The following is a 13337-nucleotide window of genomic DNA, read 5'->3' on the forward strand; positions in this document are numbered from 1 at the left end:
TCTGCTAACAACCAATATCACTGTCACCATTACCTGTGTGTGTGTGTGTGTGTGTGCGCACCTGCACGCTCGTTCCTGTGTGTGCATGCGTGCATCCATGTGCGTGTGTGTGTGTTGCAGTGTGTGGCAGGGTGAAGGCAGACATAGTGTTCCTGGTGGATGAGTCATGGAGCATCGGATCCAATAACTTTGCCAAGCTCAAGGACTTCCTGTTCCGGGTTGTCACCTATTTCCCTGTGATTGGTCCTCAGGGCACACAGGTCAGAGGTCACACACCTTCAATATGTCAAAAGCTTTACTGTTCATTTTACGATTAACAGGCATGATGTACAGTATGTTAACACATCACACACAATAGACTTAAAAAAACATAGCAATGTAAGGGTGAAGTGTACCTGGTTGACTGTACCTGAAGTGTACCTGGTTGACTGTACCTGATCGACTGTACCTAAAGTGTACCTGGTTGACTGTTCCTGAAGTGTACCTGGTTGACTGTACCTGAAGTGTACCTGGTTGACTGTACCTGGTCGACTGTACCTGAAGTGTACCTGGTTGACTGTACCTGAAGTGTACCTGGTTGACTGTCCCTGAAGTGTACCTGGTTGACTGTACCTGAAGTGTACCTGGTTGACTGTACCTGAAGTGTACCTGGTTGACTGTTCCTAAAGTGTACCTGGTTGACTGTACCTGAAGTGTACCTGGTTGACTCTTCCTGAAGTGTACCTGGTTGACTGTACCTGAAGTGTACCTGGTCGACTGTACCTGAAGTGTACCTGGTTGACTGTACCTGAAGTGTACCTGGTTGACTGTACCTGAAGTGTACCTGGTTGACTGTACCTGAAGTGTACCTGGTCGACTGTACCTGAAGTCTACCTGGTTGACTGTACCTGAAGTGTACCTGGTTGACTGTACCGGAAGTGTACCTGGTTGACTGTACCTGAAGTGTACCTGGTTGACTGTACCTGAAGTGTACCTGGTTGACTGTACCTGAAGTGTACCTGGTTGACTGTACCGGAAGTGTACCTGGTTGACTGTACCTGAAGTGTACCTGGTTGACTGTACCGGAAGTGTATGGACTGTGTATACTTCTGAGCTCCATCATAGAGAGTCTGGTTTCTTCTTAACTAGTTGGTCCTGGTCACCCACATCTTGGCTTGTTCTTTTAGGGGTTAAGGTCCTGGTCACCCACATCTTGGCTTGTTCTTTTAGTGGTTAAGGTCCTGGTCACCCTTACCTTGGCTTGTTCTTTTAGGGGTTAAGGTCCTGGTCACCCTCACCTTGGCTTGTTCTTTTAGGGGTTAAGGTCCTGGTCACCCTCACCTTGGCTTGTTCTTTTAGGGGTTAAGGTTCTGGTCACTCTCACCTTGGCTTGTTCTTTTAGGGGTTAAGGTCCTGGTCACCCTCACCTTGGCTTGTTCTTTTAGGGGTTAAGGTCCTGGTCACCCTCACCCTGGCTGGTTCTTTTAGGGTCTAAGGTCTGAATTGTTGTTGCAAACTTTGTGACAACGTTTAGATTCAATATGTTAAAATCTGAAACCTAAAAGCACAGGAAATTTGCAATCATCTTCCTTTTTCAGTTCGCCCAAAGTATGTACCCTAATGTATCTGTGGAAACAGCATTCTGTTATTGCCTCTTGCTGAATTTCATTAAAACTGTATTTTCTATATAGGCAATATGAAGGGGAATGATACATGTTATGATAAGATGGCCTTGTTATTGAATGTACAGTACCAGTCAAACGTTTTGACTCACTTACTCCTTCAAGGGTTTTTCTTTAGTTTTACTATTTTCTACATGATGTAATAATAGTGAAGACATCAAAACTATGAAATAACACATATGGAATCATGTAGTAACCAACCAAGTGTTAAACAAAATATATTTCATATTTGAGATTCTTCAAAGTAGTAACGTTTTGCTTTGATGACAGCTTTGCACAGTCTTGGAATTCTCTCAACCAGCTTCATGAGGTAGTCACCTGTAATGCATTTCAATTAACAAGTGTGCCTTGTTAAAAGTACATTTGTGGAATTTCTTTCCTTCTTAGAGTGTTTGAGCCAATCAGTTGTGTTGTGACAAGGTACGGGTGGTATACAGAAGATAGCCATATTTGGTAAAATACCAAGTCCATATTATGGCAAGAACAGCTCAAATAAGCAAAGAGAAATGACAGTCCATCATTACTTTAAGACATGAAGGTCAGTCAATACCGGACATTTCGAGAACTTTGAAAGTTTCTTCAAGTACAGTCGCAAAAACCATCAAGCGCTATGATGAAACTGGCTCTCATGAGGACCGCCACTGGAAAGGAAGACCCAGAGTTCCCTCTGTTGCAGAGGATAAGTTCATTAGAGTTAACTGGATCTCAGATTGCAGCCCAAATAAATGCTTTACAAAGTTTAAGTAACAGACACATCTCAACATCAACTGTTCACAGGAGACTGTGTGAATCAGGCCTTCATGGTCAAATTGCTGCAAAGAAACCACTACTAAAGGACACTAAAATAAGAAGAGACTTGCTTGGGCCTAGAAACACAAGCATTGGACATTAGACTGGTGGAAATCTGTCCTTTGGTCTGATGAGTCCAAATTTGAGATTTTGGTTTCCAACCGCCATGTCTTTGTGAGATGCAGAGTAGGTGAACGGATGTGTGATTCCCACTGTGAAGCATGGAGGTGGAGGTGTGATGGTGCTATGCTGTTGACACTGTCAGTGGTTTATTTAGATTTCAAGGCACACTTAACCAGCATGGCTACCACAGCATTCTGCAGCCATACACCATCCCATCTGGTTTGCGCTTAGTCGGACTATCATTGGTTTCTTAACAGGAAAATTACCCAAAACACACCTCCAGGCTGTGTAGAGTGATGGAGTGCTGCATCAGATGACTTGGCCTCCACAATCACCCAACCTCAACCCAGTTGAGATGGTTTGGGATGAGTTGGACTTCAGAGTGAAGGAAAAGCAGACAACAAGTGCTCAGCATATGTGGGAACTCCTTCAAGACTGTTGTAAAAGCATTCCTTGTGAAGCTGGTTGAGAAATTGCCAAGAGTGTGCAAAGCTGTCATCAAGGCAAAGGGTGGCTGCTTTGAAACATCTCAAATATAAAATATATTTTGATTTGTTTAACACTGTTTTGGTTACTACATGATTCCATATGTGTTATTTCATAGTTTTGATTATTCTACAAAGTAGAAAATAGTTAAAAAATGTAAAAAACCTTGAATGGGTAGGTGTGTCCAAACTTTTGACTGGTACTGTAGGTAATTGCCACTGACTGTCCCATCTCTCCCCTCAGATAGCAGTTGTGCACTACAGTGATGAACCAAGGATAGAGTTCAAACTGAATGATTACAAGAACAGGAACTCTGTCCTAAAGGCTCTGAGAGGAGTACACTATGGAGGAGGCAACACCAAAACAGGTACACACATACACACATGGACACATACACACACACACGTACACGCATACAGACATTCTGTCTGCCTAGAAAAATGTTAGATGTCTATAAGCTTTGAAAGTGGAGACCTCACAAACGTCCAAAAGTAAACTTGCCTTGCCTTTTGGAGACAGCTTTGTATTTGCATAACTAATTAACTGTTAAATAGTGAACTGTTTCGCCCAGGGCTGGATTACCTAATAGGCACACAGGGCATGTATCCCTGGAGGTCGGGTGCCCCCCAGATAACATATGATAGCAAAATGTGTCTAATTGCAGGAAATGAGCTTTAAACTGCTAAATGTTCTCTTAACCTCATGGCAAAAAGTGAACAATAGCATGAGATGAGCTATAAAACAGTCATTTTTCTCTCATGGCAAAAAGTGTAGAAATGTCTTTAAAACTCCAGCATGTTCTCATAGCTTTATGGAGGTTGGTGCCCCAGGGCCCAAATGCGGTAGTCCGGTGCTGGTTTCGCCCCACCGTTAGCCAAGGTATTTAGCTAGCCAGCTGATGTTGTTTTCTGCTGGATAGCAACCGTTTTTACCCTCTTTTGCTAGCTACCGTAGCCCTGTCTGTCAAACGCCCGTCTCCAAAAATGACAAGCTGTCTCCAGTTGTGTTTGCATTTTGAAATTGTGACACACCTTCCATGCCTATTCACTTTCAATACACATTGATTCTCTATATTGTACCTGCGACCAAGTCTGTGTGTGTGTGTCAGTGGCGGTCAGTGCCTTTTAAGATGAGGGAGGATGATCATTTAGGGGCGGCAGGGTAGCCTAGTGGTTAGAGCGTTGGACTAGTAACCGGAAGATTGCAAGTTCAAACCCCCGAGCTGAACAGGCAGTTAACCCATTGTTCCTAGGCCATCATTGAAAATAAGAATTTGTTCTTAACTGACTTGCCTAGTTAAATAAATTAAAATATATATTTTTTACGAACATGGTCTATTACAGCATGTTGGATGACTGTCATTCATATTCCATTCACCCAACTCAATGTAACATCGATAGGTTTAGGCTACTACATGATAGTCAAATTTTCCCTGTACCCATCATGAGGCTGCACACAGGTCGAGAGAAAGATTTGAGGTGACAGACAGTGACACACAGACAGACAGTGACACATTCAATACCGCCTTGCACACTCTTGCCTGCATCTAGCTGATCTACAGTGTAATCATTAGTCCAACAGTTGCAAAATAGAGTTTCTATTGGACAAATTCAGTTATGTTTATCCCATTTTTGTTTCATTTGCTTTTGTTTTAAGAAGTGTTTAACAGAATCCGCACAATGAATACACCCCTGATCACACGCAAACACAGTTCTCTTTCATAGCAGCCACATACAAACTGCTCGTTGTACATATAATTCCTTCTCACATCTATCTACGTGCTCTCTACGTACCTTTTCCCTTCACTTGTGGACTATCTATGACCAGGTGAAAAAACATTTCCAAGCCATACAGACTATATCATTGTGTCACGCCCTGGTCGAAGTATTTTGTGTTTATCTTTATTTATTTGGTCAGGCCAGGGTGTGGCATGGGTTTTTGTATGTGGTGTGTATGTATGGGGATTGTAGCTAGTGGGGTGTTCTAGTTAAGTCTATGGCTGTCTGAAGTGGTTCTCAATCAGAGGCAGGTGTTTATCGTTGTCTCTGATTGGGAACCATATTTAGGCAGCCATATTCTTTGAGTTTGTCGTGGGTGATTGTCCTATGTGTCGTTGTTCCTGTCTCTGTGTTGTTCACCAGATAGGGCTGTTTCGGTTTTCGTTACGTTCATTACGTTCTTTGTTTTGTAGTGTTTGTATCGATTCGTGTTTTACGTTTGTTTATTAAACATGGATCGCAATCCACACGCCGCATTTTGGTCCGACTCTCCTTCTCATACAGAAAACCGTGACACATTGCCACATCATAGTCAACAAAGCTACTAAAACTAATGCATTAGTAAACATGCTACAATCATACAGTACAGTGTACAGTCAGCAGCAAGCAGTTTAGCAGTTACACTGGCGGGCCCCGGTGGCAATACATTTATAAAACCAAAAGCTTAACTTGACTTGGAAGAGTTCCAGTGCTGGATAGCCATAGTCAGCTACCTCCCCATCCCTTCCTCTCTGTTTGAGCCGGGTGTTTGACTAGCTTGTTGCATTCAATGCTATCCAAGTGAAAGTGAAAAAATATATACTATGAAATAAAGCTAGCTCTCTCTCTCTCACTCTCTCTTGCTCTCTCACTTCTCCTTAATTTTGGATTAATTTGTTAAAAACTGTTCAGCTATTGTCTGTCTCTCTCTTTGAGTCAACTAACTCACCATATTGTATGCACTCCACTGCACTGCAGTGCTAGCTAGCTCTAGCTTATGCTTTCAGTACTAGATTCATTCTCTGAGTCGTTGATTGGGTGGACAACATGTCAGTTCATGCTGCAAGAGCTCTGATAGGTTGGAGGACATTCTCCGGAAGTTGTCATAATTCCTGTGTAAATCTATGGAAGGGGGTGAGAAGCATGAACCTCCTAGGTTTTGTATTGAAGTCAATGTACGCAGAGGAGGACAGAAGCTAGCTGTCTTCCGGCTACACCGTTGTGCTACCCTACAGAGTGCTGTTGAGGCTACTGTAGATCTTCATTGCAAAACAGTGTGTTTTAATACATTATTTGGTGACGTGAATATATTTAGTATAGTTTCATCTAAAAATGATGTTTTATATTTAATAATGTTTCACTATTAAAAAGGTTGGTCCTCTCTTTCTTCCTGTGAGAAGCCTCCACTGGTGTGTGTGTACATATTGATAGTGATATTGCCAGTGAATGTATTGTTGTTCCATAGGGAAGGGGATGAGCTACGTTCTGAAGGAGCTGTTCCAGGAGTCTCTGGGGATGAGGCAGGAGGTGCCTCATGTCTTGGTGTTGCTGACAGATGGCCGGGCCGTGGACGATGTGGAGCAACCCTCCAGGATCGCACAGGCTTATGGTCAGTTAAGATATCAGTGGTCATACTCTACATACTAGGGGTCAAAGGTTGTGGCTAGATGGTAAACAGATACGAACATAAGTGACTTTTCAAAGCAGGCTAGGAGTGCATTTTATCTAACCCTAACCCTTTTCCTAACCTTAACCGAATTATCCTAACCTGCTACGTTAATTCTCCTAACCTGCTACGAAAAGTAACTTCCGTTTGTAGCTGTATACCATCTAGTCAAAACCGTGGTCAATGTCTTGGGACATCTAAGGATTGTAGCCATTTTGTTCTTGTTGATTAGGAGCCGTTGCTACTGACACGCAAGGTCCTGAAAACATCTCTTTAACACAGATGAATCTACACAGGATTATCTCACCTGTCTTTGATACATGTAGTGATATCCAGTAACTGGTCCTTGACTTTGCATATTGCTGAATATTGCTTTGTATAACATTATATCATGTATTTTCACATTCTTCTCTGATATTGACTCCACTCTCAGGTGTGAGTGTGCTGGCCATCGGGGTGGCCAATGCAGACATGGACGAGCTGAAGAAGATAGCATATCCAGCCAGCTACCAGAACATCTTCTACGCCAGGGACTTTGATGACTTCTCTTCCATAGAGAGAGAGTTCATCAGCAACATCTGCAGCGAGGCGCTGCTCTCTGAGTTCAGACAACACGACGAGGTACAGAATACACACGTCTGAATTAAACTAATATATCATTTGAAATGAAAGGTACTTCATCTGGACTTTTTGGAACAACGTGCTTGTTTTAAAACATTCTAGCTTGCTGATAACGTTTGCTCAATATGTCTCCTTAGCTGGGATCACAGTTAAGTATGAAGTGTGGAATGCTGGCAAGCAGCTAATTATGACAGAGATGTGAAACTCAGCTGTGTGTTGGAGTGGGCTGCTCTCGCCCTCCAGCTGGAATTAGAATGTTCTAGAGGTAGAAATTAGGATTTAAATAATAATGACCTATAGCCTCTGATTCAAGGTCATATAATAAGGTCAATATCAATGTGTTTGACCACTTTTATTAGTCTGCCCAGCTGGACACTCCAACTGATGACCCTGATGAGCTGACCAAACCCCAGGGCCCCTGCTCCTTACAGTGCAAGGTACGTCCTTCTCTTAGTCATCATCATCATTACTGTTATCATCAACATTACTATTATCATCATCATCATTACTGTTATCATAAACATTACTATTATCATCATCACCATCCTCATCATTGCCTATTTCACTATTTGTGTCAGCATATAGCAGCATAGAAATACATTCTACATATATGGTTTGTTCCCTCCCAGCAACCAGTTCTGCTAATGCCGTCATTCCGACCAGTTCTGGCAATGACGTTATTCCGACCAGTTTTGGCAATGCCGTCATTCCGACCAGTTTTGGCAATGCCGTCATTCCAAACAGTTCTGGCAATGCCGTCATTCCAAACAGTTCTGGCAATGCCGTCATTCCGACCAGTTCTGGCAATGCCGTCATTCCAAACAGTTCTGGCAATGCCGTCATTCCGACCAGTTTTGGCAATGCCGTCATTCCAAACAGTTCTGGCAATGCCGTCATTCCGACCAGTTTTGGCAATGACGTCATTCCGACCAGTTCTGGCAATGCTGTTATTCCGACCAGTTCTGGCAATGCCGTCATTCCGACCCGTTCTTGTAATGACATCATTCCGACCAGTTCTTGTAATGACGTCATTCCGACCAGTTCTTGTAATGACGTCATTCTGACCAGCTCTGGTAATGACGTCATTCCGACCAGTTCTGGTAATGACGTCATTCCGACCAGTTCTGGTAATGACGTCATTCCGACCAGCTCTTGTAATAACATCATTGCCCACTGGGCTCCTTCTTTAGCTGACCTTTGACCCACTGTCTTTTGGAAACATGGACTGACCTTTATTTGATTAATAGATTAATCTCTTTATCCTTTCTGATTTACTTTCAAAGGGGCAGAAAGGTGAAAAGGTGAGTACAGTTATATTTAGTTACTTCTAACTTGGTGATTAAATGAGATATTTGGACTTTATATTTACCTCTCTTTTTCTCTGTCTGTCACTCACAGGGAGATGGCTCTGGTAATGGTGGACTGGTATGTTCTACACCACAATTGAATTAAGTCATCTATTCATCCAGCCATTCATTCAGTCATCTATTCATTCAGTCATTCATCAATGCATCCAGCCATTCATTGTCATTCATGCATTCAGTCATTCATCAATTTATCCAGCCATCCAGCCATTCATTGTCATTCATTCATTGTCATTTATTTATTCATTCATCTGCCATAATTCCATGACATTTGTTTGATTACAGAGACTCCAGCAAAACACTGCAATGTTTGAGTCAATTGGCCTCAAGTCCAAAGGAGAGAAAGGAGAGAGAGTAAGTGGTAACTCTCTCATCATACATTGTCTATGTAGGCTATCTTCTACACACACTGATACAGTAGAGTTCTGTGCCCTTGAGCAAGGCACTTAACCCCCACTGATACAGTAGAGTGCTGTGCCCTTGTGCAAGGCACTTAACCCCCACTGATACAGTAGAGTGCTGTGCCCTTGAGCAAGGCACTTAACCCCAACTGCTTGAAGATCACTGCCCAGCGGCTGGTCCTGTGCTGCTCCCAGCCGTGTGCGTTTGTGTGTGTTGGATTGTTTGTTTCTTTGAGTGGCCGTGTGTCAGAATTGATGATGAAAGTTGACAGAATCGCTGCTATACATTCTTCTGTAGCATCTGACAGTTAGGCATTCAACAATCTGTCTTTGTTTGGTCCTATAATTGTGTTTTAATAAGCCATTTTATACACAGAAGAACTCTGCTAAACACAGTCAAGCTGTTCATACACAGAAGATCTCTGCTAAACACAGTCAAGCTGTTTATACACAGAAGATCTCTGCTAAACACAGTCAAGCTGTTTATATTTCTCTCTGTGATCAGCGATAACTTAGGAACGAAATTTACTAGAAATATAAAGTTGCTAATGTCTGTAATTGAACAACCCACTGGGCACACACTGGTTGAATCAACGTTGTTTTCACATCATTTCAATGAAATGACGTTAAACCAACATGGAAAAGATGTTGAATAGACGTCTGTGACTAGTGGGAAGTGAAGGATAAAAAGATGTTTAAAATTCAACGCTAGATGACTGTATTATAGGCTACATAACGTAGGCCTAAATATTTAAATAATATTTAACTACATGTTCAGTTAATGGAGTTATATTAGTAAGCTACGCTGTCAGTAATTTATATATATTTCATGATGTGTAAGAACTTGTGCAATGATGTGCCAAATGAATCTGTGATTGAGTGTAATTACTATAGGGTAAGCATTAGAATAAGTTGCCTCAATATTAGCAGCCATTAGGTGATAATATAGCTCTAGGAGCTGATCCATTGTCAGTATTGTAGAATAATTCTAATGTTAAGGTAAGATTTTAATGGAGAAAGCTGATCCGAGAGCAGTGCTGCCTTTCTTTCCACCCTATCAGTATTGACACATGCTCCAACGACGCACTTAGCGAGTGTTTTTTCTGCGTGGTGTTTTGGGAAATGCATGTTAAACCGTTGGCCGTTGTAGGAAAGATGCATCGTTAAAACATGGGAAGCCTAAATTCCATTGCTTTCGGGAAACCGGGCCCAGGACAACACACCTTCCACCTCCACTCAGCTTAGCGCCAGGCGTAGCAAATCAACAACAATACAATGATCCTATTGATCTCAGTGTGTCCTCAGTGTTCATTGATACTGGACTTCACATAGAAACAGAGATCAAATGTTATATTTGGGTCAGTACTCCTTTTTCAATCTTTCTTCTTGGTTGTGTAATGTGTTTTGGTGTGATGAATATTTGTATTGGTTTTCTCAGTGACATATGACGTGAAGGTGTGTAGTGGAACAATGATAGTGGCATCAAAACAGATACAGAAGACAAACAGAAAAGAAAAAGGGAAAACAAATCTGTGTTGTGTATTTTTTGACACTGTATTTTTTTCATTTAACAGGGACTTCCTGGAACAGATGGTGTCCCCGGGTTGCCAGGACGACCAGGACGAACCGGACCCCCAGGTTCAGCCGGACAACGGGTAAATCTAACAAAGAAAGAAACAGTCTTAATGTACTCTGAGTGTACAAAACATTAGGAACACCTTCCTAATATTGAGTTGCATCCCCTTTTGCCATCAGAACAGCCTCAATTTGTCAGGGAATGGACTCGACAAGCTGTCGAAAGTGTTCCACAGGGATGCTTGCCCATGCTGACTCCAATGCTTCTCACAGTTGTCTCAAGATGGCTGTAAGTCCTTTGTGTGGTGGTCCAGTCTTGATACACACGGGAAACTGTTGAGCATGAAAAACCCAGCAGCGTTGCAGTTCTTGACATATTCAAACCTGTGCGCCTGGCACCTTCTACCACACCCTGTTCAAAGGCACTGAAATCTTTTGTCTTGCCCATTCACCCTCTGAATTGCACACACACACAATCCATGTCTCAATTGTCTCAAGGCTTAAAAATGGTTCTTTAACCTGTCTCCTCCCCTTAATCTACACTCATTTGAAGTGGATTTAACACATGACATCAATAAGGGATCATAGATTTAACCTGGATTCACTTGGTTAGTCTATGTCATGGAAAGAGCAGGTGTTCTTAATGTTTTGTACAGTCAGTGTATCGGGATGATGTAAAACTTGTCCTGTTTTAACAATGTATTGGACTGTTATGCACCGTTACTGTGTGTGTGTGTGATTTACATTTTTTAAAGTGCTTCTGTGAGCCTGTCACCACAAAGTAAAGTTATTCTAGGAATTAAGCTTAAGCTTTCCATTGTGCAAAACTGGTTGAAATTACAGTTTTGCTCACAGCTTATTAACTACATTTGAATTTATGCCACTTATGTAAATGAGATGTTTCTAATGCCAGTTTTCTCTCTGTTTCAGGGTTTAGAAGGTGTTCCAGGTGATCTGGTATGTTCAATGTGCTTATGGAGGCAATGTTTATTAGTGTCTAGTAGTGTACCCATAAGCTCAAACTCTATTCCCAAATTGGTGCACTACTTTTGACCAGGACCTATAGGGCTCTGGTCAACACTAGTGCACTGCAGTATATAGGGAATAGGGTGCTTTTTAGGATGCAGACCCTAGGTCTGTTCTTCAGAATGACTCATAAGGCCATTAATGCCTGTGTCTCTGTTTTCAACTTGTTCTCTACAACTCTTTCCACTTTTAATCCTTCATAATAAAAACATGTCGTTACTAATCATAGATGCCATGCACTTTGAGTGACAGTTTTCCATAATACTATAATTATGTTGACACCTGTGGGCACATGAAATTAAGTTTCTCAGTTTTATATCCTAGCTTAAACTGTTGAATCCGTCGTCTCCAGTTTTCTGAGATGTTTCCCTCAAGGCTCAAAGTTTGTGGGGGTTGAATTGGTTCCATAACGGTGAAACTAACGGTTATTTCTGACACCATGCAATATTAAACTAGCTAGCTTTGGTGAGCAATGACCAAGTGTGTATTCATTCAGCCATCTTTATTCAAAACTTTATTTCCCGTGGCTTCAGGTGGCTGCCTAATCATGTCATTACACTCATCCTTTTATGATTTCCTGTCAGATGATCTAGTGTGTCATTGTGAACGCTGTCATGTATCGATTTTAATGTTATTTTCTGTAATCACAGGGTCCTCCTGGTATCACTGGTCCAAAAGGCCAGAGAGGAGAGAGGGTAAGTCCAACCGAACAACATGAGTCTGGAAGCAAGTAGATGTTATAAGAAATGTTAGGATTATCTGTGCAATTTAAAATGTAATGCTAACCAATAGGGTCATGTGATTAAAGCGTTAAGTTTGAACTCTACCTATAGACCTTCCTGCCTTCATGCCAAACCCTTTGTCGCCTGTTTTTATCTTCAAGTTTTAGATAATCATACTACGAGTTCACCACAAGGTGATATTATGTGACCTTTGACCTCTCTCTGCCAGGGGGAGCCTGGGTATGTTATAGGGGGCATAGGAGACGGCCATTATGCTCCTGGACGAAAGGGAGAGCCTGGATCATCAGTGAGTATTCACAACACAGATCCTAAAACAACTTTGTTTTATAAAGGCTTTATAAAGGCCTTATAAAGGGATATACATGTTTCATAAAGGGTTTGGAAATTGTATTACCTGAAATAACTTGTTTTGTTCCTTCAACATCATAAATAATTGATACTACATGCTTCCTCTGATTAAGGAATACAAATTATATGGTTGTTGTTTAATGTCCTATCCTGCTCTGATAAAAGGGACCCCAAGGGGCTCCGGGTGTACCAGGGGTCTCTGGACCCCCAGGCCTGCCTGGACAGTCAGGTTCACCTGGGTCCTCAGGGATATCTGTTAAGGTAAGACAGACAGATAGTGCAGGTAGATCTTACATACTATTATTATTATTATATCACATAATAATAATCGTTCAACAAGACTGTGACCCCATTTTGAGTTTTCTGTATGTTATGTGTGTTGATGTGTCATTCAAAAAGACATACTACAAGTATCATGTTGTCAGCACACAATGGAAATAATATTGGGGATAAAATACATCCCTGAGGGACTCCGTTGTAACCAGTTCATATGATAAAATGTCTTTCACATTGACCTTCTGTGGCCGGTCACTTAACAATCTTAAATGATATGGGTTTCACAACATTGATTGATTTGATGTGTTTATGTTCTATTCTTCCCTTGCAGGGGGAACATGGGGAGGCAGGTGCTAAAGTGAGTGGGTGGTTCCTTTCTCCTTTATTTTCTTCAACAGTATAATTACTGCTTTGGGTCAAGGGAAGCTGGAGCTTGCTAAGTCAATGGAATTCACCTAAATTGGAATGAAAAACTGGCACGGTGTTGATATGAATAGAACA

General features: G+C 41.7%; 1 protein-coding gene across 15 annotated transcripts in view; it reads left to right on the top strand.

Moving 5' to 3' along the window:
- The window catches only part of LOC110490786 (collagen alpha-1(VII) chain-like), a 112376-nt gene that overhangs the window by 40792 nt on the left and 58247 nt on the right, over positions 1-13337 (top strand). For all 15 annotated transcript variants that reach the window (XR_016490125.1, XM_090213622.1, XM_090213625.1 and 12 more), the window contains exons 22-35: positions 121-260; positions 3303-3426; positions 6282-6425; positions 6916-7103; positions 7463-7540; positions 8387-8404; positions 8502-8528; positions 8753-8821; positions 10443-10523; positions 11374-11400; positions 12120-12164; positions 12421-12498; positions 12726-12821; positions 13168-13194. Coding sequence is in view for 14 of the 15 variants with exons in the window: in XM_090213622.1 (XP_090069748.1) it covers positions 121-260; positions 3303-3426; positions 6282-6425; positions 6916-7103; positions 7463-7540; positions 8387-8404; positions 8502-8528; positions 8753-8821; positions 10443-10523; positions 11374-11400; positions 12120-12164; positions 12421-12498; positions 12726-12821; positions 13168-13194 (1142 nt within the window). In the remaining variant the exon portion in view is untranslated. The remainder of the gene's footprint in view (positions 1-120; positions 261-3302; positions 3427-6281; positions 6426-6915; positions 7104-7462; positions 7541-8386; positions 8405-8501; positions 8529-8752; positions 8822-10442; positions 10524-11373; positions 11401-12119; positions 12165-12420; positions 12499-12725; positions 12822-13167; positions 13195-13337) is intronic.

Source organism: Oncorhynchus mykiss, chromosome 21, assembly GCF_057628025.1.
Source record: "Oncorhynchus mykiss isolate SJ-2025 chromosome 21, ASM5762802v1, whole genome shotgun sequence".
In the NCBI taxonomy this organism is placed as follows: Eukaryota; Metazoa; Chordata; class Actinopteri; order Salmoniformes; family Salmonidae; genus Oncorhynchus; species Oncorhynchus mykiss.